This window comes from Melanostigma gelatinosum, assembly GCF_949748355.1.
Source record: "Melanostigma gelatinosum genome assembly, chromosome: 21".
Taxonomy (NCBI): Eukaryota; Metazoa; Chordata; class Actinopteri; order Perciformes; family Zoarcidae; genus Melanostigma; species Melanostigma gelatinosum.
The window spans coordinates 20,137,910-20,165,459 of NC_136654.1; the positions used below are offsets into that span (position 1 = coordinate 20,137,910).

Below are 27,550 nucleotides of genomic sequence, written 5' to 3' on the forward strand. Positions count from 1 at the left end.
CCATTAAATTGCCCTCGGGTTCTCGATGGCTCATCATTTATTCTTGGAGTAACTGCTCGGTCGCACTGTAATACACTGATTGTTATTTAAATGCAGCGGACATGAGCGAGGCATTTTGTCGGAGTGACTGTACTGCAGTCATGTTGTGCTCACAATGTGTTTTTACCTCACAGACATCGGCAAGTGCAATTTGTACGACAGGTATTTGTTTATATTAAACATTTATGTAAAATATGTATTTATTGTGCGCTGGCCTTTATAACTAAACAAGTGAATGTGGGACTGATTCCCACGCCCTTTGTACAGATTGTATTGTGGTGTTTAGTAGGCCTACTGATGTGAGGATTTTGAGCCTCCCCCCTTGTCTTTCTCATTTAAGCTTTACATGCTATTGTGAGGTGGCGTGTTGACTCCTGTGAAATAAAAGGACGTTTCATTGTTATTTACTGTTTGAGCTTTATTTGGAATTTCATTCTGTTGATGGTTGGGGACTGCTGAGAGCAACTCGAACCTGATTGGCCTCGTTGGAGAGATGAGCCATGGAAATCAGCTTTTTAAAACAATGGATTGAATACACATTCATGCACAGTTGATTAATATGGTCATGCATTCAGCATTTACATGTTGACACAAACAATTGTGATATGGCTGGGTTGAGATAATGATGAGTCACTTTCAGGAAAAGAAAATGTATTATATATTTCTATCATTTAAAAAGCATTGTTGCTTTTTCACATTCAAATTGAACTAGAATACATTTTTTTGCGGAAAAAAAAAGCAACAAAAAGTGTGATTTTTAACATTCCATGCCCAATGCACTATTTTAAAACTTTAAAGATTTACTCCAGCGATCCAGTAATAACAATATCCAATATTTGTTAAATAGGCCCTGTTCATGTGTGTTGTTTTTGTTAACATGGCAGCTGTTATGATGTGACCCCAAGAGAGATTTCCAGTTCTGTCTTTGGGGAATATGAATGAGCCCTGAAACTGGACGTCTCCATACACATTAACATGACGTGCTCTGCTAATGGTGCTCTCTCAGAAGAGTATAGAGCCGTCGTAGACACTTCAATTAGACCAGTAAATGATGTGCAGTAAAAAAGAACCTCAATGGAACTAAACTCAGCTGTTTTAGCCAATGAAAATCGTTTAGATATGATTGGCTCGACTAATACCTGTGAATGAGACCCAGCTTTAAAAAACAAACGAACAAAAAACAACAACAGCAGTGCAGCTGTTATCTTTGACGGCCTCCTGGCAAAAACCCAGGTCATTATTAAGCATTGTTTGTTTGGCAGGAAGTTTGAGTTTGGGCAGATTAGCTGTGGGCTCACAGATGGAGGAGCTAATCAGCAGCTTTAAGAATAATTGTTCCAAATTGCATGTGTATCGGTGGACATTCTGGCTGCTCAAGTCACAGTAGATTAACTGATATCACTGCGACCTCTGCGATAACAGAGGTATATGGTAAACACAGAGTTTACATTCAGACATAATAATGGTTGGTGAATTACCTCTTTGTTTTGCCGAGAATTAGATGAGAAGATTGATACAAATGTCCTCATCCAACTCTCGGCAAGACAGCGAGTAAGTGCATTTCCCAAAATATGGAACTGTTCCTTTAATTGCAGCGTATTTGCTCCTGCTCAAACTTTGTCAAATACATGTTCATTGTCCCTGGAGTATAGGGCACATTTTAGAAGACCAGGTGCAACTCCAGGTGCAATCATTCCCCATGACATTTCCACATTCCCAGCCGTTAACGGATACATAATCGAATTCAAACATGGTTTCACAGCAGAGGGAAGTCAGACATTTTCTATGACCTCCCAAATCACCGCAACCACACTGCACAGAGACTTTAAAGGAGCTCTTTCAGATCCTCTCAAGGCAACAGGTGTGAGGTTTCATTCAGTTATTAGGACTCAGCCGCCTCTCGTCCAGATCATGAATATTGTCTCTGCCAACCACCGCCTACTGCCATCTGACCAACACAACACATCATCAAATGGAGACGATCAGACTTCTTTGTGAATTGGTAATCGTCTCTTTTCCCAAATGCTACTCAAATTGATGCTCAGGCACGCTTCATAACAAACTTTTGAAGAATCATTTGCCTTGCACACAGACTGTGTACAAAAACAATACTGTGAATCAAGGTCAGTTAAAGAAGGACTTACATAGCATGTGCCACTCATCGTGCACCTGTGGGGACCAAACAAGAGACAACAGAGATGAGCCATTCTGCTAATTGCAGCAGAGAATCAACAGAAACCTGATTTTGTAAAATGCTCTGCAAAGACTCATTTTCTTCAGGAGGAGTTTGGAGGCGAGGTTGTTCCAAGGTTCAAAGGAAGAAAAAAACAGAACAGTGATTTCTGAAAACAAGAAATGTCAGCAGTTGCATGTAATTATTGCTGATTGCGAATGATAATGACCTTGTCACATCATCCCAACTGATGTGCTAAATACATGCAACGGGAGCGTAAAAGTGCACCGTTTTGCACAGCTTTTAAATGACTTCAAGTCTCTTGTTTGTTGACATCCAAAGTAACTGAAGTGTACTTATCAATTACACACATGTAAAACACATGTTTTATTCGCCTGTTCAGCCATGCAACTCAAACAGAAGTGATAGATTTAGCTACGAGGGAAACACAAACGTCTTATTTATGAATGTAGCGAAATGAGAAGCATGAACATGTGGAGAGCCAGCAGCTGGGACACGCATCTGATGCCAAACATTGATAAAACTCAACTTCCATTGGCTAATAAATGCCTTGCATAGCCCTGTAAGATTAAATCCCTCTGTGATTCAATCCAGTCTAAATCTCGCTGCGATGGTCGAGATGCGGTGCCAAAAGCAGGTGCGACGCTACATGTGTCCATCTGCTTGATTCCCATGTGAACTTGGCGCTCAGCGGTCTCCATCTGCCGTGCTTTTGCTCATGTAGCCTAAAGATTGGGGCAAATTTCTGCTCATCTTTTATGATGTAAATGTATGTCTCAATTAAAGAAGTATGAACTATGAAACCGAGCACTCATGACTTACTCCTTTAACCATTCACAATGGATGTGGCAAAGTAAGCAAAAGCATTTTCTCATTGGCTCACTGGCTTCTAACTCCAAATTAGATACAGTTGGCTCGGTCAGAACATCGTGGCTCCAAAAACCTACTCCGACGTCACCAGCACGACTGCACTGATGAGAGCAAACATTATTGCGGGGTCCACTTCTGACCCCGTGTCTCTAAGTGATCTTATTTTCTTGCCGATATCTGACCAGCATCATCGTCATAAATCCGAGCATGTTGGAACAGTCCCGGTCGGTCTTTCACAACAACATGGAGGGTCAGGGATGGACTTGCACACACAATGTGTTCAAAGCCCTCTGAGAGGCCAAGAGTCCAAAACAACAACGTTGCTCTTTTGCAACCCCTCGGCTGACATTGGGGGTTTTTTACCCCTCACAGTAAAGGCCATTGTGTCACACCAGAAAACAAAAACGTGACAGTGGTGCATTAGATATTCTGTACGTCGAGACTGGCTCGTCTAGAGGACAGAGCAGAGGTCCACAGCATGTTTGTGTACCTCTGCTAATGGGAGAGGACATAGCAAAGTTCTGTTAAACAATTCTTTACATTTGTCTTCATTTTTGGGACATTTCTCTGAACATTGATCCTTTTGAAATGGGGGAATATAAACAGCTTTTATGTCAGGGGGTCACAAGCAGACATATTATTTTCTGGAATATTTTAAGTTGAATAATAACGAGGAGAGACAGTCGGTAAACACATGTAGTCGAGTGAAAAAAAGCAATATTTTCAACTGAAATGTAGAGGAATAGAAGTACAAAGTACTGTTAAATGGTAAAGCACAGCACTTGAATAAATGTACTTGGTTATTTCCACCACTGCAGAGTGGAATGAAGCTGAACAGCAGCTTGTTTAAAGGCCTTCAGGCGCTCCCGTTCTTACCGATCCAAGCCTTCAGACTCTACTCTCGTCTGCCCCCTGCATGAAGACACAGAAGTGAGTTCTGGTTTAAGCATGAAACAAAACACATTTCATTCACAAATCCATTCACTCGATTTACTCTGCAGACACCTGCAGCACATTTGATTAATCACAGATCTGAATGAACATCTGGGTCTGAGAAAATGACCCCTCAATTTCCATCTCAGAGGTGGAAGTGAAGAGGCAGCGCAGGAGTGGCATACAGTCAAAGCATCGCCGAGACGTTCCACACGCACGGGGGCTGCTTTTTGTAATGGCATCTAATGATAGGCTAGATGGATACATGAATATTCCCAATTAAAAACATCTGTTTATGTACCGAACACAGAATGACAAAACGCTGACGTTAAAAGACAAGTGGACTTCAATAATATTCATTATAGAGACCCATTCATTTGTATCTTAATGTTGCAGCTGTAGCGGTGTAGGGATGTAATATAGAAAGGCTTATCTCTGCACCTTGGAGCTATACTGCAATGTTTGCTGCCGTGTCTAAAGGACGCAGGCGATGCTTTATGAATTCAAGGGTGGTCATCTAAGCTGATAGGAGTATCCTTTATCTGCAAGCTAAAAATAGCCCCACGGTAACCATTGGCCTGAATTGGATATTTGAACCTGCCGAGTGCTGCTGTGCCTGCGGCGAAATTGGGAAATATCACCTGTACGTGACGAGAATGTCGATGGAATGAAATGTCTTTTTTTCCCCTATTATTTTATGACAGGTGCCTTCAGTTGGTCTGTAGGTGTTTGTCAAAGTCTGCACTCGTGCATGCGTGGGACAGAGTAAGCTCATGCGTGATGTAACACGATGTGTGCAGATTGACGAAGGATATTGTCGAACTAAACTGTGACATTGATCCAAACGAAGATATGGCGACAACAGAACATTCTCCAACGCAAAGAATGAAAACATTGAAAGAGAGATAGTCCCCCCCCCCCCCCTTGATAAACTAGGTCAGCTACACAACAATGATGCTTTTATTGACACTAAAATGGCTGTGGAGGAAAACTCACCCTTGACTTGTTTTTCGGCTGTATTTTTTGGGAGTATTGCCAGTTGGGTTTTAAATCGTCGGCGAGGCTGCCTGGTTTGACTGACAGTGGTGCAGTGACGTGCGTGACCTCCAGCGCCGCTGACGCTGCCGTTTTTGAAATGGGACCTAAAGTCGCATGCTACAAAGAGTCAGAGAGGTTACCCCCGTGTTCAAAATGTCCCAACCTCAATTACACAAACCAGAGCAGCGGATGTTGCCGAGATGTCCATATAAGTTTTACGGCAAAAACAAAAACATGAAATATGAGACACTGTGGCACATTCAAGAGAAAGCCAAGACTCATCTCTTTTTATTCCCTGGAAACACCATATATATAATATATATACACACACAAACAATCCAGAATCAGCATTTTTAAAAACATCTCATAATCATTTTACAGAATGACATATTTACAAATGTATATTATAATCAGTTTGAATATTCCACTAAACAGGGCAGGGGGGGGGGGAAATCATATCATTGCACAGCAGGAGGATAAATGACAAACTTCCAATTTGAATCTCACATTTTGACACATGAGAGGAGACACGCTGTGACCAACACAGAAGAAGTGAGTTAGCCTGCCTCTGAGGATCAATGAGGACGTTCTATGCAATGTATTGCATAGGTTGGATTTGACTTTTGTCCCAGAAAATGACTGTAAAGCAACAAAACGATTTTCGCCTATTCAGCAGCAAGCAGCTCATTGTCGCGTTGTTTAAAGATGCAAGAAACAGAAACCCTAAATGTCAAGTGATAGAACCGCAACCTTTCGGGAGGTGAAAAGGTTAACAAGTTTCAATGTCAAGGAGAATCGAGATGTAATCTCCAGGTGTGCCGTCCGTACGTGTACATGCTGATCTCGCCTCACGGAGAAATCAGTTCGGATGAAATAAAAGCAGAGGAACATCAAACGCAGAGCGAGGCATTACGGACTTCATACCTGGAAACGTTCATCTCTATTCACATCGTGGGCCGTTTCAACATAGCCTCGGGGTGTATGGGAGGGGGGGGGGGGATCAACCTGCTATCATTCATGACCCATAAAAGAGATGGAGGCTTATGCTCTGTGACTTCTGAAATCAGATCAAATAAAGAGCAAGCTAACTTTAGTATTGTTGAATCAAGCTAGTTGCCTGCTCCATACTGTGTGTGCTGAACATGTGTGAAGAGGTGTGTGTGTGTGTCAGACTCTGCTCTAAACGCAAATCAAGCGTACCAGCACTCCTCTGGATGAAACAAAACTTCATGGTCATTCTGGTGAAATCCTATAAGCCCCGGCAGCTGAAGCATGTACACAAGGTGTAAACACAACAGCTTGAGAGGTTATAAAAAAGGCACACATGCTCACACACAAGTTGGACACTAAATATTCAAACACCTGCACAGTGGCATGTTGCACGTACGCAAGCATAAAAACAGACATATAAAACAGTATACTGGTGCACAAACACATTCGGAAACAAAACAAAAAGACAAGATAGACATTGTTCAAATAAAATCAATGAAAGGAACAGCATTGCACTTTGTCCCTGGATATATTTCTGTAGGTTCCATTGGCTTTCCTGAGCTACAGATCTCCTGTCAGTCTACACTTCTACACTTGATTTACTTCAACGGACTAAGTGACACGAGAAAAAGAAAGAAGAAGTGCGCTATTAGAACCTGAACGTCGATGTCTTGTTCCTCTCACCAGATCATATTGTGCACACGGTGCAAAGAAAGTTATTATCTCTGTGTCCCCGCTTTGCTACTGATGCTACCAAACCTCTACAAACAGCTGTAGATGCTCATGTCTGATTAAGAGAAGCCGTTGCCTGTTGGTAATAATCATACGGATTAGTGAAGGAAAGGAAACAATATTCTAGGTATTCGTTACTTTAAATTAAAAGTGAATATGCATGATAAAATAAAATAAAATAAAAATGGATAACCAGACAAATAAAACTCTAATTTTAAGCAAACAAGAAAAAAAAAAAAAAAAAAAAAAAAAAAAAATCACATTCAAAATGGCCAAACTCAAGACCAGCTCTACATTTCAACCATAACATCATATTATACTTGTCATATAGATTTTCTTACACAGCTCAGCACGAGGAGACTTCCACGCTGATGGCATAGTGCTGTTGGCTGCATTAAACATTGCAAAGAAAGCCGTCCGCTTCCTTCGAGGCGTCGAGCGCCGGTGTCACACAGACGGGTGCGTCTGCTGATGCTTCACCGGCTCGGGTCGTAAGTGCTGTGCAGCGCAAAAGTTGACGAAAAATGCCCACAAGATCCCCAACAAAGCCAGGGCTGATGTGTTGTTGTTTTTTCACTTTTACTTCTTGGAGCGCTGCGTTGTCGGGGTGAAGAAGCAGCTTTTCAAAAATACATTTGGCTTATTGGCAGACGAACATCGGGAAAGAAGCAGCGAGAGCATGCTGGCCGACGCTCGTCTTATTTCAGTAAGACTTGCTGTACTTGTGGACAGAGCTGTGAGGGGACAAATGTCTTCTTTTTTTTTTTATCAGATGACTTAACTGGCAAATCAGCATTTGTCACTTTGCTGTACATTCATAATTATGGCATCAATTAGTTTACGAGACAGTTTCGACTTTCAAGCTTGAAGCAACTGGCCTGAAGAGTTTTATCTTGGCAAGGCTCCGGGGGAGACGGACGTTAGCCGGAGGAAGAGCTGTTGTGTTGGCGGTACAATGTGGATGGAATAACAACAACAACAGTATCAAGTAAGTTCAGACACCTTCTCCAAATGGAGAGAGTTCAAGAGGTCCTCCAAAAAGCAGCCTGAGGTGCTACTGGCAACGGCCAACATTCTATTTGCTCCTTCGTGTGTTGGGACAATGACCGTGTGCACGTCTTACATTTTCCTGTCCCTTCAAAAATGCTTGGTTGGGGGGGGGTTCCTTAATTATTGGTCCTTTACGTCCTCCTTCCTGGTTTTGTCACTTCCCCTTTACTCCATCCTCTGGATCTCTCTGCTGCTTCATGAGCCTCTCGATCTCGGACCCCAGAGTCTGCAGATTGTCCTGTTAAAGAGAGGGAGCACTTCTCAGACTCAGGTACATAACGGACTGCTGTGCTGTGGCTGTTCATCAAAAATAATAGGAGGGAGAATAAAGTGAAATACGTTCCTGAAGCATTTGTGCCATTTATTGTACATATAGATATATAGATATATATATATATATATATCTATATATATATATATATAGATAGAAGGCATCTTCGCCAGAACAAAAATGGTGTTTGAAAGTGTGAGTCTACCATTTTAATATTAGGAGTCAAAACAGAGAAAGATGAAAAGAAAGTGAATCTATGAATACAGCTTTTAAATGATCGATCCATCACAGGAAATGTGAAGCCTTAATTCGGCTTTGTTTGTTTTCTTGTCATTTTATTGTCCCCGTCTAGAGTGTTTTTATAGAATTACTTGCTGCCAATCGTCGCTCGTTTACGTGGGCGCATTCAATTATTATTTTGTTTTCCATCGTCTCTTTCCTGCTTTACCCTGGGCCGGATTTGGATGCAGTATTCACCAACTCGATTGGGCATTTGTTTTGACACTTGTTGAAAAATAAATGCATTGTACATAAAGCCTGTGTTGCACACCGACTGCGGAATTGAGCATATTTTAATAAACTAGGAGGAGAAGAGGGTGCCGCCGTACATTTTCCTGTAGGTACATCTGGACACGTCACCTCTTCAGACAGACAGAGAGCCGAGAGGTGGAACGGGTTCATTCATTTAACACGAACGCGTCAGAAAATTGGTTCAGTTGAAATCCTATTCAATTACATTATCAAAGGCCCTCGGGAGCCGGACAAAGCCCACATACGCGATGGCTGAACGAGGCCGAACACTGTGAATATAGGCTTAAATAAACGATTCAGATCATGGACCAGTGAGAAGGAGAAACACGTGTCCGTTACACTGGGGCACACGTTTCCTTTCTGAGCTTTAGCATCAATAATGCAGCTTCTGATCTAGACCACGAATCCCAACATGTCATCTCTCTAAAAACTGAGACAGTTGAGAGTTCATTGACAATATTAATATTATCTTATATTTTAAATGTGCTATTTCTGTTGTCCATAGTGGGCCCAATTTATATCAGCAGAACAAGTGTATTTTCGTAAACTCGATGGTGTAATGATTTTTTTTAGCTCTTTGTGACCTAATTGACAAAAAACAAAATCAATCAAGACTTAGTATTTGAAATTCATTCAAATGAGTTTCACCGACTAGCATTCAAACAATGGTGTCATATTTTGGGAAAATGCAGCGCAGAAACAACGAAACACAACGCTGGTTTGTGTCAGGATGTGTTGTCGTTAATGTTTAAAGAGCAGTGACGTGTACGCTGAATCCATCGCGCTTTAAGGAACCCAGGAATAGCCGCTGCTTCTTCACGGGGCTACGTCGGCTGCGATGCCTGGGCCTCAGGAATAAACGAGCATCAGCGGTTCATACTGTGCAGTGCTACAGAGGCGGCGTCCAGGGATCCCGCGGTCTTCTGGGCTGGTGTGGGTGAGAAGACTTAAAAAGGAAGTGAGCTACATTTTCAGTATCTAAATCGAAATGCTCAGAAAAAAATGAATATCCATATGAATGAATAATTAGATTCTGTTGTACATAGTGTTTCTAATCGACATAAATTACAATTGTGTACACTTGTTACGCATTTATAGCACAAAGCTGCTGGAGTATGGTGCCTGCTGGGAGAGACCTTACCTTCAGAGTGATGTTCTTCAGCAGTGTGTCCTCCAACACAGCCTGCAGCTTCCTGTTGATCTCCAGCGACAGGTCCAGGGTCAGCCCGCTGTCCGCCGGGTGGGAGGTGTAAAGTGAAGCCATGATGCCTCCGCGCCGGCTCAGATTGGCTTTGTTAATGTCCGACGCCTCCGACGAGAGGGCCCCCGTCTCCTCTCTTAGCACGTAGCTCTGGATAATTCTGTGGGGGGGGGGGGGGGGGAGGAGTCAAACTGTGTGCTTCAGGAAAAAAGGAGGGGGGAACCGACGTGAACGCGCGGCATCGGCTGCACACTGTTGAGCAAGGAAATTGAGAAAGTGGGAGCATGGAGAGCTCCTACAGTGCAATAAAACCGTTTCCCACAGCAAAAGCAGCAGACGTTCCTAGAATAGTAATTTCAGTGGGATGGCTTGTTGAACTCGTGCACGGGACACATTCAGTCATAGCTAGAAAGATGATCCTTGTGCAAGGGTTCAATTAATCAACCGCATCGGCTGCGTGAGCGGCTGAGAAAGATCGATTCTTCTTCATGTTCAGAGAACATTTTCATCACTGGAACAACAGTGCTTAAGCTGGTTTGTGTCAGCGAGAGCGAGAGAAGATAATTCATGTTTGTGTCAGAGAGGGAATTCATTAGCTTAACGGCTCTAAACTTCTTGTTGTCCAATTTTACCAGCGCAGCCAGAGAACAATGACAAGCCGGTGTGTTTCTTATGAAGAGGACGAGGAAAACAGACCCAGAGAGAGACGCCATTGTGACTGAAATTCATTACTGCGTCCTGCATTATTATGTTTTTCTTAATATGCGACCAAAGAGAAGGGAAGATAACACAGAGCAATTTTCAAGATAATGCAGATGGTTTAGGAAATTAGTGTGTGAATCATTTCTCCTGTGTATGTCTACAGCCAAGAGATTGAGCGTGATGAGGCTAGAATCCAGGTATCAAATATTAATTAAAACACGCACAATGCTGGAACTAAAAAGCTTTTTTACGATTGCAGCCGCAGTCTTGATTCTCCTCTTGTGAGACGTGGGGAGTGCGGGAGGTGAAGAGGACCAGGCAATGCCCGACATAAAAGGTCAACAACCTCCTGTAACTCTTGAGATGGGCCAGTAATCAATATTTCAAAACCGGCTCTCAACCCAGCTGTATATCTGAAAGCACAATATTGAGGCCGACACACTGGCATTGGTTCGTTCAAATGCACGGTGCGTCCGCCGGTGACGTTTTGAAAAGGTGGGTAGCTGCAGGATGAGCAAAGGGACGCTCCCGACCGCTAGTGAGAGTCTGCGATAAGATTTCCACTCTGCATGTTCTGTATGTTGCAGTGTATACATTACACATTAACAACACAAAGACGTCTATGGTGCAAAATAACTGAAATGATACAGCAGCTATGGAAGCACTACGAAAAAAAGCCACCATCATAAATCGTCCCCCCACACACACACACCTGGGCACAGACATAAAATGAGACTTACCTCCGACTAGACTTGCAAGGGTCCATATTTGGACCCCAGTTCCATCACGACAGTGTTTAGTAAAAACAAAAAAAAAGTGACAGGAATTAAAGACGTGGCCACATGGTGTGCCGAACGGCACGCACAGGTCGGCCGGGGTGCGAGTAGTGTGTCCTTTCTGTTCCAGCTGAGAGTGTGTAAGCAATGAGGGCGGCAAGTCAAGCATGCGTGAAGGGAAGCCGGCAATTCTGGGTACAGTTCAACTCTCGGATGTGTTGTGTCAGACCACACAGCACGAAAAAGGACAGTTCTTAAGGGGACTAAAAGGTTGCGAGACAAAAAGAGAAAATGCAGGGAAAGAAAGCTATGCCGTTGGTTGTTTGTATGTTTTATCTTCATCTTACTCAGAACTTCTCAGGCTACAACTAAAAACATATTGAACGGCAATTATGAGTTTCAGGTTTAAGGCTTTTTGTATGACGGTACATGCTCGATAAATGTAGATTCTCATGATCAAGTCTAAATGTTCCCTCTGTATTATTTACAAAAAAAAATCAAAGGCATCAAGAAAGACTAAGCCTGACTGGTAGAGGGATCCTCATTTTGTATATTTAAACAGGCAGGTGTGGATCCATAACAGTCGACAGCAGAGCACATATTGCCCTGATTTGCAGTCACCACCGATTACAACAAAACAGAGCAAAAGGGCGCGCTCTCTAAATAAATATCCATCTACGCCTCCTGAACAGAAGGCCTCCTCCTGTTCTCATCTGGCCTATAACAACATCATTTTAATTCCTGTCACATGAAGGGCCCGTTTAGACTTGATGCTCATAATAACCAGGTGTGGGTGACAGACATCATTGCCCCCATGTGGGATGATGATGACGACGCTGCTGTTTCAGCTCATTTACTACAAATCGCACATACTGTATGAGCCGTGTAGCCAATGACCCGTGTTTGACTTCCTGGCAGCACATGAAGATGCCACTCGCAAAAAATATTGAATGGTTGCACGATAGGTGGAAAAAAAAAAAAAACACGTAAAAATAATCATGTAGTAATAGAGTTAAGAAGTATTTTCCCCACCCCCACGAGAGCCTCCAGAATAATGTAACCATCATTTAGGTTGAGGCTTTTCTTGTGGTTAGGCCACCAGTTTCTATTAGTTCAACTTGTCAGTTTGGCACGACCACTAAATACCCATGAGCCTCAGTCACCGCTGTAAGATGTACGTTCAGAGCTTCTATTGAGGTTCACAAATAAAGCTTGAATCTCTGTCATCATATTTTATAGTCATAAAATGGGAGAAAAATAGATTTTCTTTTACTGTGGTTCAATAAATGTAATTGATGGTGTTGTTAGAAACCAGTAACCACCCTGTTTATACAGTTGTGTGCGTCCCTTTGTGTGTGTGTGTGACACAGTGAAACTGTTGTTTTTGAAAGGCTAAACCAAGAGAGCGCCAACCAAAGCTTCAGCGAAACACTCCATAAACAGTTTCAATTATTCATCCAAAACGGACCCAAAATCCGAATGATAATTGAATGAAGCAGCAGATTGTATTATCAGTTTTCTCAACTGCACAGACTTTAGGTTTGGCCGGCGGCGAGCACGTTACAGAGTTTTTAGCTGTGCGATTGGATGTTGCTCACAGAAATGCATCTTGGAGCTTTTACTTCTTGAACCGGGGGGGTTCCCAAAATATCTTCCCCCACTTTGGAGCTATATATTCTTTGGAATATAGTGAGAACACAACGGGAGTAAATTGTCGCAATCGTTAACAGTCAATGAGCTTAAAGATGCAAAAACACTGCTATGACCATACAGTGTGTATGGAGCGGAAGCTTAAATCAAACCGTAGCCTTTCTTTCACTATTTGTGTGTTTTGTCATAGACCCACATCTACGTCTCTTTATTAATCACCTGCTTCAGGCTTACAGTTAAATCAGCTTTCACCCGGCTGTCCTGGAGGGATGGATACAGAAAGGCAAAAAGGACAAGTTCACGTCCACATAGTGGGAAGTGTAATACACACACACACACACACACACACACACATTCACCGAGATTTTGCGGAGCTAAATTTAGCCCAGTAACCGTGGGATTCGTCCTCAATCTTAACTCTTGAATGTAGGTTGAGGCTAATGGATTCAATACGAGTGTGTAGCAGAGAAAGAAACGAGTGGGATGATCCAAGTAGAATCAAATCGGGATGATTGGATATCTCCGAGCATTGTAAATATAATCCGTCAACAAGAGCCAGATGCAGAACGTTAATAAACAGTTTGGAGTGATTTATACCGATCAATTAATAAGATCTCACTCATTTTACTCAGTGGAGAAAAATGTTTCGAGCCTATTTGGTTCTAACTTTGATACTCTGTTACGTTGAAATCATATCCACACCCCGTTTTATCCCGACATCGCTCCACAATCCACTTCAAGGCCTAACCTGCACATAGAAGTAGCGATGTGATTACGATAGCCGTCTCAACCTTCACGCCGTCCCTTCGGTTAAGGGTTGATGGCCGTGAACATGGATGGGACCTTATTAAGGCTTCACACTTATGCGTTCACCCACCTTGACTGTAAGTAGCTCCGAGTGAAGTTTGTCACGAATCCGAAGTGAGGTGCACGAGTTAGAATGTAAGGACGATGATAATAAACTGTGTGCGTGTGTGTGTGTGTGTGTGTGTGTGCACATGCTGTCTGATCAAGGTGAGCTGAAGCAGAGGTGCACCAGGGAGTGAGGTATGGTGTGCCTGAATATTCGGATAAACTGAAAAGAATATTAAACTCAGGACTCGTATTGGTCAGTATGTCTGTCTGCATTATTAACACCAAATGGTTAAAGGTGTTTAACACGTGTAGCTAAGAAAATACATACTACATTTAGTCATTGTACTTTTTCCCTTCAACACTTCCACACAGCAGCAAGAAACTGCTCTCTGACTATTGGTCTTAGCGTCTGAAACATCTAAAACTAACTTTATCCATCTGTATTGTTTGAGCACAATATACCACCATCCACTCAACCGGTAACATCTGAACTCCTTGCATTCTCGGGGTCAAACTGCTCCCCAACAAAATGTATTCAGCGTTGTAAATAGCAGTAAAAAAAATAAAAATAAAAAAATGTTCTGGCCATCTCCCGTTCTCTGCTCCGTGTACCGGTCCTCGCCACTCACTTGGTCTTTTTGCGGATCTCCTCCACCAGTTGCTTGATGTGATCCTCCATGAACTCGATTTTCTCCTGCTTGCGAGCCAGGGCCTTCTGCAGACGGACGATGCGGTCCACGAGCACGGTCTTGTCCACCTCTGGGAAGCTGTCCACCACCACCACCGAGGGACCGGACTGGCTCTCTGGTGACCGCTCCTCAACGCCGCTGCTCCCACCATGCCGGACATTCAAGGAGCCTGGAGGGAAAGGAGGGGAGATGGTGATGAACTCAGAAAAACTGCTTATTATTGAGACTTTGGTCACGTTTCAACAACCTGTGAGCTTTGATTTCTTATGAGAAAACACTTTATATTTTGAACAAACCAAAGTCTTTTATGATATTACTTCTGCACGTGTTAAATACTAACCAAATCCAGGAGCAGTACCTGAGGAACTTGAGCGACTGCCCATACTGCTGGCATCCCGGTCGCAGCCTCCATTGTCAACCTGGTCCAGTCTCTTACGGGCTGGAGAGTAAAGAACGAGTAAAGAACTTTCAAGTGTCTATTAACTAAATAAAGCATATTCTTAACAAAATGACTAGTCTCACACTGACATTTAAAACACAAATCGGCTCATTGCTCGTCTAAATCATAACAATAAAGAACAAGTAAGCTAATATTTGTATTTAATAGGCTATAACGAGGAAATATTTGGGATTTTCACTTCAGAAATAACTTAATTGATGATGAAAACTGTCGGAATTGGAAGAGTTTTTACCAACTAATCCTTTCAACTCTCGCCTTGTGTGAGCAAAGAAACAATACCGTGTCTTCAAAAAAACACACCATAGCCAAAACTGAACTGCGTATAAAATCTCACAAACTAATTATTTGAGGCAGAAGCCCACAAAAAGGCAAGATGAAAGTCAAAGCTGAGCATCGCCGCTTGACTGAACTCAAAGAGTTTTCCTCTGCGAAGGTGTCCACCTGAATAAAGGCTGCTTTAGAAGAAGAGTGCACGCTCAGCAAAACCTTCCGTGCATAATCTACGGCTTAAAATGACACTGCTGCAGTCAGAGACAGTAACGGCAACGCCGATGACCACGAGCTCTCCTAATGTCCTTGTGCCCCGTATTGCAAACAAAAAGGGAAAAAGCTTGTGTTAATAAAATAGCTCTGAAACGTGTGCCCTATAAGGGATCATTCTGATATCTTAAGTGGGTTGTTCAAGGTACTTTTCCACAGTCAGTGTATTCCCTACGCACGCATGCCCCCAGTTTGGAGAAGCAGACATGGCAGAACCAGCGTGGGAGCTGCAGACGGGGGCAGCAACCAAAAAATACAATATGAATTTATTTGCAGGCTATATTCAGATTATGCATCACTGCTTCACCTTGAAGTCAGGTGGCCTATTCCCACTGGGAACTGAAGCTGTTATCTATGATCTCTTCTTGACAAAAACAGTCATTTTATAGAGCATACACTTAAACTAGTCGTGGTTTTTTTTTTGCTTTGCTCCCATGCTGACCACGTAACACACTAACCGTGGCACCTCATATAACCTCATCTATCCCTTTAAGGTCACTGTGTGCGTGGCCCATAGAGAACCAAGCAGGGGAAGCTGGCTCACTCTATTAAGTACAATAATCCTATCATGAGAAGAACATTAGCTTTCTATACACAGCACCCATCTGTACTCTCCCATCTCCCTCGTTTCTAATCACCCTCACTCCCTCCTCTCGACATTACATCCTAAGGAAAGCACACTCGCTCAGTGGAGACACATCAAAGACAAATATCACAGTGAAGTGAAATTAGACGGTAGTGGACATTTTTGGCAAGGCTGGAAATGACACTACGCTTTTGATAACTTGCAATTTTAACAGAACCTAATTTAAAGTAATTCTGACTTTACCGCGAAGGAGCTGAGGAAATATCCTGTAAGGTGGTTGTCTAACCTTGTGTGAGTTGTTTTGTGAGGTCTTTGATGCTGGCAGCTTGTTTCCGTTTCTGAGTCACCAGCTCATCCCTCAGCTCTTCAACTCTGGTTTTTAGCTGCGCCACTTCTGTCTGCAATGCTGCCCGCTCCTCCTGCAGGCCCTGCACCTCCTGCTGCCTCAGCACCTCCTCCTGTTTCAGCAGCCGTGACTGCGGGATGAATAAGAGACGGGGGGGGGGTCTAAATGAGCCTAATGATGCAATAGCAGACATGATAAGAGTGGCAAGATATTGTGACAATGGCTGCTTGTTCTAGCAAACCTGTGATTGAAAAGGAACAAAATATATATATATATATATATATAGCACAAACTATTTTAAGATTTTCGTCTGAATGTTAAGCCAAAATATCAGTTCAAGGACGCTGCATGTTCTAGGTCAGACAACTGGGCTGCTTTGTGCCACTTCTACATAACTGTGATCGAGCTTGCCCGACCTTGTCATCTAGCAGCCGGTCGGTCTCCTCCAGCTTGGCTTGGAGCTCTGTGAAGCTGCCGTTGAGCTGGTCCAACTGACACTGCAGCGAGTTGCTCTCTGACTGGAGCTGTGCGTTCTTGCTGCTCAGCTTCTCGGTGAAGGCCAGTAACTCGGCCTCACGCTCTCTGCTGCCCTGTACGTCGCGCTGGAGGTCAACCATCTGGCTGGACAGGCCGTCCACCTCCTCACGAAGAGACGTGACCTCCTGTTTATCCCTGCGGGACAAAATAATTATTGGCAAGGTGTTAATAAAGACAGCGGCTAAGAGCTTCCCTTCATGTGTGTGTGTGTGTGAGAGAGAATTGCGTACTGTTAAGGGTACGACTATATGTATGACACAGAAAACTATACCTAATAAGATGGGAGTCAATTTATCTTTGTTATTTATCTTTAATGATTTTAATATTGTTTTGTCATATATAAAGACAACTATCCAATTCGAAAAATGTATTAATTACAAAATCAAGAAAAATGAAGGACAGAAATGTTTGAAAAAAACGAGTTCATAATTAACTGTTCACTGTAATCCATCATTTAACTCAAACAAGAAAGCTTTTGTTGCATTGGCATTCATTTATACAAACGATGGCAAAAATGAGCCATACACAATTTGTCAGGACGAAAGTCGCAACTTCACTGGTAGTAAAGTTTCCTACGGACCAAAGAACGTTTTACTTGCCAACAGCTAAAACTGTCCTGCTGCTCAAAGTCACGGCCAGAAGAAGAAAACTGAGAATCCTTTGCATGAATCTATTTGGGTTGGCACTCTGGCACACACACACACACACACACAGAAAGCTTCATTTTGATAAAGAGGGAAAAGTTTCCCCGCCGAGTCCTCTGCACATGGCCGGCAGAGGGACCCGAGTCCCTTCCTGCCCTGTGCGCTATATCTGTCCCTGGCCCATCTTTAAGTCATTCAATAAGGTACTTGCAAAAGAAAAAAAAAGGGGAGAACTGAATTACAGTGTGCTCTGTAGTATCAAAACCAATTACGTTTGACGTTTAACGCACAGCTCCTGCATGATAAGTGTGAGAGTGTGTGTTGGTACCGTTCGTGCTGCTCCTGGAGCGCAGTGATCTCGTCCAGCTTTTCTCTCTGCCGCCCGATCTCTGCCTTCTGCCGGTTGATGATCTCCCTGTACTTGTTCAGCTCGTCCTCCCAGCGCGGACGCTCGTCTTCTAGACACTTTAACTACAGAACAATACACCCTTGATTCAGCTTAACGTCTTCTGATATCATGTGCACACACACACACACACACACACACAGAGAGACAGAGAGAGACGTTAAAGCACTTATCTGTATGACAAACCTTGGTTCGTAGAGTAATGAGCTCATCCATGCCCTCTTTGTAACTCCTTTTCAGGTCATCCAGCTCTTTGGCCTTCACTCGGTGCACCTGCCACATGCATTGAGTTCCACATTAGATATGTATCCACTGTTACAGTTCTTACTTTGAGTCGGCTTAAAAAAAGCGATATCTCTTTCTAAACCTCAGAATCCTGATTGTAAAAGCATTCCTAGTTCTCTGCCAGTTGTGATTACAAAGATTTAAAACACATTAGCAATTCAGTTCAATGGTTTTAGCCATCAACTTAACCCTCACTCACTCATTTATTTCTGGGAGAAAATAAAAAATATAAATCCTGGTAATCCATGTGTGGCATTCATTAGCATTACTTTGCTTCTGCAGTCATTATACATACGAAGGCAAAGCTTAATCATGTTTTCGTCTCATCTTTTGAACAAAGCCATTAATGGTACAGTTTTTCCAAGAAGCTATTAGTAGCCTGTGGTATCCAAGACAACATGTCAGTAATGGAGATGCTGGTAAGTTTCATTCATCAGCAGGGCAGCAAAATCTGCTACGTTCCTACGTTTGTAAAACAATCCGCACACAGTGACGGACCCACAACATACTGTACATCACCTCAGTGTTAAAGTCCATCAGATTCATCAGTTTATGACCAAATGAATAGTTTAAAATCAAACATTTCAGCTAAAATGAATCCATCAAAACTCAAATGTAAGACAAGCTACTGACCCGACACTTTGTGACTTCATTTTAAGGAACGTGTAAACACTTTGGATAAACGAACCAGGATGTGCAAGAAATGAGTGACGTCCTCTGGGTTGTTGTTGAAACACGCAGCTTCATATTGATTATTTCTAGGCCATGTATTTTTAAAAGAGCAATTCCCCTCAGAATGAAGCAGAGAGAAAAACAGGCCATTGTGTTTGGATCGAGTCTGTGCACGCGTGTCTGCCTGTAGAGCCTATGTGCCAGTTTGTTACTCATTCCTATTTGGGGCAATTACACCTCTCAAACAGGTTAAAACAGCTAAAAATTACTAGAAGAGCATCAATAAAAGGATGAACGGAACAAAATGTATCATTTTGGACAATGTGTCATTTTGAATCAATAGTAAACCTGTATTATTTTTTATTAAACTACTGCTTAGCTTATTGTGACAAGATGTGTGAGAAAGTGTTTGTATGCGTGCACAGTGGTTGGCACCTCTAATTGTTGTGTTTGTTCCTGCTTGTGTTTCCCCAGCTCTACTTTGGTCTCCTTCAGTTTAGCATCCAGCTCGTTGGACTTGAGTTCCTCCGATTCCTGGAGGAGGGAGGGGTAGAAAGATTCAAAAACAAGACAACGGTGATGAGGGTGAGAGAGGGGGCTGACGTGAAGAAAGAGAAGTTTGTGTGTGTGAAATATAAGGCATGGGAGAGAGAACCTGATAATGACAATGAGACACCAAAATATTATTTCTATGTGCTAATAATAATAATTTCAAAAATCCTCACTTTCTTTTAAACCACCTTCTCGACATGTCGTTTCATTTTGGTGTCTTGTTCTGTCGTATGCTGTCCCTGTTGTATGTGTGTGCTCTGCGTATAACACACCACTGGTGAATACAACTAGCACACAGAGAACTCGGAGGCAGCTCTCTACCACCATCACAAGGTATAAATCAAAACTGCCTTTCCCCTGAAGCAGAACCAACACAGTTCAGTTTCATGTTTGTACTCTACTTTTAAAAATGTACGTAAAAAAAAGCTTTATTCAGTTGATGTATGCGAGAGTACAGTATGTGATACAGCTGTTGTTTTTCTTACCTCATGTGTCACTGACCAATCAGATTTGATTAATGCAATTCTTTGATCGGTTCCTTCAGTGAGTGAGCTAACCGACTGCAGTCCAATAAGTGTGACACTGCCAAAAAAATAATCACTCAATCTCGATCTACATCCAACAAATCCAGACCTAGTTTCTCATACGCACAGAGATGTTTCACATTTGCTCACATTATTGGCCATGAGCAAACTAATACTTCTACATGAGAAATACCACAGACCTGGTATGTTCGGATCATGTCCTGGCAGTTCTTGCGGATCTGTTCAGTCTCTTCTTTGGCCTGCGCCAACTTGGAAGAGGTGTCTCTCAGTTTGTCTTTCGTTTCCTGCACACAGATAAACATAAATATGTAATTATGACACTGGAATAAAAAAATTAATGGATTTTGTGCAGACGGAGTGATTCTCTCTCTCACACACACACACACACACACACACACACACACACACACACACACACACACACACACACACACACACACACACACACACACACACACACACACACACACACACACACACACACACACACACACACACACACACACACGGCTCAGCTCCTGAGGTCTTGAGCAACGACTGAGCTTTTTTTCTGCCTTCTCCTCTGTTCATTGTTGTGCATTTGCTTGGAGGCAGGTAAACCTAAAAAGCTAATTTATTTCTTAATAGACATTTTCAAAAATACCAACAGTGTTGATGATGATTTCCTTGCAGGATCATTACTGTACCATTTTCACCCCATTTCATTTTGCCCCTGAATCTGAAGACACGTCGACAGCAATCGTGGTTTTTATGAGGCGGCTGCAGATCGAATGACTGAAGGGATGTCATTTGTGTTTCCTGGAAATACTTCTGCATCTTTGACAAACAACAGGCGTGCTTTCTAGACTAAATGAAGAAAATCAACCAGAAATTTAAGTTGCATCTTTCAAACTGATATGGGCAATGTGTCGACTATATACTGGCGCTGAAACAACTTCATGTAGTCGACCTTATTAGACGTGTAAATATAGAGATTTGTATTCAGTTCATTCAAATGTGTCTGCAGTGTGTTCAGATTCATCAATAATAGCATCCAAACTAAAGCACACGGATATTATGAACATGTGTGAACACATTTGCGGTGAGAAATTGTTTCTTGTCGTTCGACCGCCTTTCTGTTGAACAATGTCAGCAGGATTGATAAGTAACATGTTTAACGTAACGTATCGGATACATTACCTTGTGTGCATCCGCCTCACTCTTCAGTTTGTTCTGGGCCCATTTCACCTTGATGAGATGAGAGTTGATCTCCTCCTTCAACCGTTCCACCTCTCGAGTCAACCGGCTCACCTCGCCTTCCTGCGAGCACAGAGGGACGAGTGAAGGAACAACATCAGGAGTCGAGGACAGCAAATGGATCTTTGGCTGAGCTGAGATACTTATTAAATAACCAGGCTTCATGTTTTTCCCCTTGCTAATTCCCCAATATTTATATGATAATAAGGTCCGAGTGGGATATCCAACACTGCTAAGATAGATGACTCAATCCAGTGTAATAAGGACGAGCGAGATACAATCTTTGATGTGAAGTCATTGAGTGGGACGGCTTTCTATGTTTATCATGTCTCTTGTGGCAAATTATACAAAATTCAATGAATTTAGCACATAAAGCACACTGCAATGACTTCAAATGGTCAGTCGCACCATATAAAAGTTTTACTTTAGTCAGAGGTGAACTTAAGCAGAGCCGTTGTTGAGTCTTTATGTCCTGCTACAAATGGTTTAGCGAGGTTCTTAAGACGGACGCAGTATTTACCTTCGCATCGTACAGCTGCTGCAGACGACCTTTGTCCTGAGCCAGCTGGTTTCCTCGGAGGGCCTGGCGGTCGACCTCCTTGGTGGCTTCCCTCAGCCTCTTCTCCAAACCCTCCTTATCTCGCCTCAGGTCCAGGGCCTCCTTCTCCCCCCGCACATATTTCATCACCATGGCCTCCTTCTCTTGGCGTGCCTCGTCACACTTCTTGCCCACCTGAGATGATCGTTTGTGTCATGAATTAGATTTAAACTGAAACTGACAATTATTTTCATTATAGATATTCCTTTTATTGACCACGGCACACTGTGGAACACACTACTGCTCTCACACCTGTGCATTCATTCAGTCGTTTTATGCTTTTTGTGCAATCTTCAGTGCAAGCTCTAACAAGCTGGACTTTCAGGAGCAAGAGAAGGAGGGAGAAACTGTATCAGAGTTGCTGTGAGTGTGTTGAGATGGCACCTTTCATGCATCAGGCATCACAATGTGCACCTTAAATGAAAAACTAAGTTTAAAAAAAAACTAAGACATTATCAGTTGGGTGGCACAGATTTAGTAACAGAACAAATGTTTCAAACCTCAGGGACAGCAGTTGATTAGGACTGGGTAACCATCTTAAGGGAAGACTGATATAAGGGAACGGGTAAAAGAGGACAACTGAGTGCAAAATGTACCTCTTACTGGTCACTGAACAGTGAAATTAAAAGTTAGGAAGTGTGACATAACTGTCAAGAGGAAAGTGCCAAACATGGTTTCTGCCAGGTGTGGAATCTATTAGACATAAAATGTGCTCTCCTGCACTATAGTGATTAAATCTGCAATAACTCGTTTGGTGTGCAAAGACTCAGCTGCTAGTTTTGTACAAACATTGGACTCAATGTGTGGCATAAATCAATGGACTGTATTTTTGGCTAGTTGTGAGTAACCTTTTTTGAGCTTTTTCAGCTTTAGCAATAACTTAAATCTGAAGATAAATACAACCTCTCTTTCTGTAAGGTGGTACAGGTTTCTTAATGACAGTGCTATTGATGCACACATCTCAGTAAATAGAGATACTGAAGAGGGGTGTGTGCACATGAATGCATTTCAGACTGGTTCTTGTCTCTGAACATTCTTAAATGAAAATCCATTTTATTATATAAACAGAGTATATATAAATACATATGGGCAAAACTGAGATTCAAATTACATTAAAATATACTTTTGTTTTCTAGCATAGTCCATAACTGCCCTTGGACTGGGTATGTTTTAATAAGGCCAGACATGCAAATGAGGGTTAGACTGGGGCCGCTCATCAAAGACCCAGTTCTACCTGTTCCAGCCTGTAGGACACGTCCTTCTGCATCTGCTGGAGGGTGGCCTTTGCTGCCTGGTCCTGGTGAATCAGTTTATCCCGCGACTCCTTAAGTTCTTTCAGCAGCTCCTCCACCCTGCCCTCCAACTGCAGAAACAGGGAGTATAAAAGGATCAGCAACTTGTTGGGCATAATTTAAGACTCGGGCCACACCTGGGCTAACGTGCTCCACAGGATGACGCCGGAAGAAAGATGTTTTGGAGGCAAAAATAAATGTAGACAGCAGGCACAGGAAGAGGAAGGCAGGGAAGCATTGTGTTCCAGGAGACGTTTACTGTAAAAGACGACTGAAATATCTTTGGCAAGATGAGCCTAAAATAATGGCATATGATGGTTGGAGAGAAAAAGAAAAGGGATTTACGCATACATGAAAACCCCTCCTACACCCTTCTGCTTACACAATGCTTAAACAAACGCCGTCACCAAGAGAGCACGATTCAATTATTGTTCCTTCTATGGCAACAGCAATGCTAGCCCAGATCCAATGAATGGAGAATACTTGTGTTTTAGTGTGCTCGTAGGTAGATGGTTAGCTTGGCATATCCGACACACACACACACACACACAAAAGAAAAAAGTCAAAAAATATTGACATGGAGCAGGTCAAGAGCAATGCTCTGATAAGCCATCGGTGTTTAATGCTGATGTGGAGCAAAGTTTTACGGTCTTCAACACGAAACGTTGTCGAGCAAAAAATTAAACTATTTGCAAAAATGCAGGAGCTATGTTATCACAATTAGAAAAAGTCAATGCCAGAAGACAGGAAGTCAGACAAAACATCCCAGAGGAACACATCCTTGTTCATGACAAGCATTTTTCAAATAGGCTTCCATTGTTTTCAAAGAGTGATTAAAAATAGCTTGGAGAGACATGCAGGACAAACATAGCTCAGTATTTCAGAATACTCTTGTTTTGGACCGAGGCACAGATACAGAGCACATCGCTTTGTGCTCCAAAACAGTTGGTGCCATATGACCATGAACAATGTGAATAGAACATGGAGAATGAGACAAACCTTTTTAATGGTGGCCATGTGTTGCTTTTCCGTCTCTGCCCTCTTTTTCAGCTCTTCCCTCATGTTGTCCTTCTCTGAACAGATACCCAGGATCAGTTCCTGGTGCCTCTTGTTCTCCTCAAGCAGCCTGTATATATATATATAGATATATACACACACACAAACAAGCAGCACACACAAGTGCATTAGCATACTATGCCGATCAGGTCAAAGTACTGAAGAATTAAGTTGTTATTAAGGCCAGAAGAAATAGCAGGAGGGGAAAATCCTGCGAATTTTGCCAAAAAGTCCTGTTTCACGACAATTATTCTTGTGTGGCCGCTTAATCAAGACAGATTTATAATTAAAGGTGAAAGAAAAGCAACAGCCAACAGAAAGTTTGTTAATCTCTTGCTAAACTGACTCATTACAATGGAAGCTAAGTACTGTACAAATAGCAGTTTAAAATGACGCGATGAAGGTCTAGTACATGATCAGCGACACTAGGCAGCATATAAATCAGAGACATAGATGAATCTAATAACATAGTGCATCTATTTTAAATAGCAGTTTACCTATGAATGGACTTCTCTTGCTGGGCATACTTGTATTGCGCACACTTCTCAAAGACCATAATGCAGTCCTCTTGGTCTGTCGGGAGACCGTTGACGGGTGTGCTCCCTTTCGTCTCCCCTCTGCTTTCCCCCCGAGGCAGCTGACAAGCCAACAGCTCTGACTCCAGCTCATCCAGCAGCGACTCCTGTGACAGCGAGCGCTGGATTTGGGAGATAAGCTTTCGGCTGCAATCGGTGTCATACGGACTCAACAATGGATGTGAGGGGGCTGAGGTGTCGGCACCGGTTTGTGGGCTGGACGCAAGGGAGGAGCCGACGGTGTCGGAACTGGGAGTAGAAGGGCCATTACAGAACCCGGAGGTGGCTGTGGAGTCGGTAGAGGAGTTTTTGGAAGCACTTTGGGCAGAAAAGGATGACGGACTCTCAGCTGAACCACTATCATCAGCAGGCGATGGATCTGTGGAACAACTTCTAATAAAGACTGATGGCTGCTCGTTGCCGTTTGGAGCGGTGGCATGAGAATCCTTCACTTCATCAAAGGTCAATATGGTTACTATTGTTCCTTCAAGAACAGGAGGAGAGCTTTCAACCACATCATCCAACGTGGTGACGGGGGCTACCAAAGCTCCTCCAGCCTCATCGGAAAGTGAAGGTATCCCGCCATCCATCGCAACTGCACTTCTATCACAGCTGTCATCAGCATCCAGCTCACTCCCATCTTCATGTTCCCGACTGCATGTTTGAGCTTCCGACTTTGTCTTTATGTCAGTTGGTACATCTGTCGCAGTATTGAGTAATTCACTGTCAGGCTCTGCTTCGTCTTCTGCCTGACTGTACTTTTCTGCCACATCTGCAGCGTCGTGAAAGACTTGTTCCTCTTCTTTTACGTCAGATGTGCTGTTGTGAGGCTGATTCCCCTCTGACACCGACTCAACCTCTGATTCGTCCATCATGTGTGTATCTGACGCAGGACCAGGCTGTTCCATGGTCCCTCTCTGGTTCAAATCTGGCAGAGACAGAGTAGAGAGGGAGACTGCGATGGAGCCAAGACAAAAACAATACTGGGATTTTCATACATCATGGGACAACAGTTTTTCTGTGAACAGCCTAAAATTGCTGGACGTCACCAGTTCAGCAGCCCTGTGCTTTTTGCACGGTGTGCCTTTCTGGTCATTAGATACAATCTTATCCTTGATGCCTTGAGCGTCATGTTTGTTCTCTGTTTATCTGTTTTCAAAAGGATCACATACCTCAAAGACATAGCCAACAGACACACACTCAGAGGTGTGGTCCTGTCAACACCGGTGACGTAGTTAAACTTGCAGGAGTGTGGCGGAGAATGTCATAAGTATTTAAGATTATTACACAACCTCATTGCATATCATTTAAAAAAGGTATCACCAATTAATTCAGAGGGCATGGTAAAACACACTTGGGTGGATATGACAATTCTGAAAAGGACTGTACAATGTTTTCTAACATGACGAACATATGTTTCTGCTCTCATGTTTCATTTTGAGGATAAGAAATACAACCTTTTTTGGATTAGCTTGAAGACACTTTTCTTGTTCACTTTATTTTAGGGATATGAATAGCCACTAAGCCTGTGCTCACTAAAGCTGCGGGGAAGGTCAATAAACAAAGTAGCCCTGTCTCAGTCTGAAACATCCAGTCATGACTTGAACCCATTATTCCCTAGGACGGAAAAGGGCTTTGTCAGCATCTACTGTGTAATTAATCAGAGACTGAGAATAGCTGGCAGCGAGTCATTTTAAATACAGCTCAATGACTTGTTGTCTTTGAAAGATGATATGTTCCACCATGTTTCCCGACTCGATATCCCCCCCAGCACATACCCACTACACTTACAGTATGTGTGTATATATATATATAAATAACTCATAATACAACTCAGAAGCCCTGTGCTTACCATTATCCTATTGTGATACATGGATCATAAGCACATACAGTAACACAAGCAAGCTTCTCATTTAAGCAGTGAAAGCACAACATATAAAACACCTGACATCACAATGGCGTTGATGCCCTTGCGACAGGTGTCATGCAAGAACACTGTCAAAAGTAGTTAACGTGACGTCCGCAGCCAGTCGTGTTAAAAGACACCCTTTAGGTGCCTGTGCATCGGGTTGGTTAATGTGTAGTTACCGAGCAGCAGGCTGATGTGCCATTTGTATTTAACGTTACTACCTTTTTATTAACACTTCGGTTCATTGAACGCTAGCCCTGCCAAAGCTGACTTAATCTTGCTAGCTGCTTAGTTAACCACGACAATGAATTAAGAAACCACGTCAACGTTACCAAACGCAACACAGCAAACTAAAAACGGGTGGTTACAATATATTTAACACATAACTGCTGACTGACATATTGTAGAGAGGCACTGCTTACTTTAGCTAGCTAAGCTGACGTTGATAAGAGGCGTTAGCTCACACTGCAGCTAGCGTAGCTAACGCTACTATATATAGCATTAATGACAAATAATGCATGATTATATTTACACCCACCGTAAGCGAAAACTCCATGGCGTAGTTCAACGCGGAGAGAACCGGGATAAGAGTTAACTTTGGGATTTCTACCGTACCACCTGATAGCCCCAACAAGTCACTTTGATATGACACATCAACAAATATGGCCGCTGCGGTAGAAACGACGAGGCAATATTAACCAATGAGAGCCCAGAGAGAAATGCCGTCGGTCTGACGTCACACACGAGCAGTAGACCTCTGCTGTCTTTTTTTTCACACCCCACAGCTCTT

At 42.8% G+C, this 27,550-nt stretch overlaps 1 protein-coding gene across 5 annotated transcripts; it reads right to left on the reverse strand.

Moving 5' to 3' along the window:
• Positions 1–5,362: 5,362 nt before the first annotated feature.
• ccdc186 (coiled-coil domain-containing protein 186) lies at positions 5,363–27,384 on the reverse strand. Of its 5 annotated transcripts, XR_013772954.1 has the most exons (17): positions 27,299–27,384; positions 24,774–25,806; positions 24,220–24,346; positions 23,163–23,291; positions 21,851–22,063; positions 21,274–21,393; positions 20,274–20,378; positions 19,433–19,531; positions 18,227–18,313; positions 17,963–18,105; positions 16,870–17,125; positions 16,394–16,583; positions 14,862–14,960; positions 14,462–14,690; positions 9,790–10,009; positions 7,138–8,084; positions 5,363–6,131 (listed from the first exon to the last, which is right to left on the reverse strand). XR_013772954.1 is itself a non-coding variant. In XM_079293167.1 (16 exons), exons 2-16 carry the CDS (start codon positions 25,757–25,759, stop codon positions 8,001–8,003), a joined length of 3,069 nt encoding a protein of 1,022 aa, XP_079149293.1. In that variant the 5' UTR covers positions 25,760–25,806; positions 27,299–27,384; the 3' UTR covers positions 5,363–8,000. The 5 variants fall into 5 exon arrangements, 4 of the variants coding, with proteins under 4 accessions (XP_079149293.1, XP_079149291.1, XP_079149292.1 ...); XM_079293167.1 differs by having other exon boundaries at positions 5,363–8,084; positions 14,880–14,960; XM_079293165.1 differs by having other exon boundaries at positions 5,363–8,084.
• Positions 27,385–27,550: the final 166 nt, after the last annotated feature.

Coding starts and splice junctions, on each gene's coding strand:
- ccdc186 (XM_079293165.1), bottom strand. CDS start 25,759: ATGGAACAGCCTGGTCCTGCGTCAGATACACACATGATGGACGAATCA. Junction 24,347..24,773: donor CAAGAGAAGTCCATTCATAG/GTAAACTGCTAT, acceptor ATATATATACAG/GCTGCTTGAGGAGAACAAGA. Junction 19,532..20,273: donor ACATGATCCGAACATACCAG/GTCTGTGGTATT, acceptor TCCCTCCTCCAG/GAATCGGAGGAACTCAAGTC.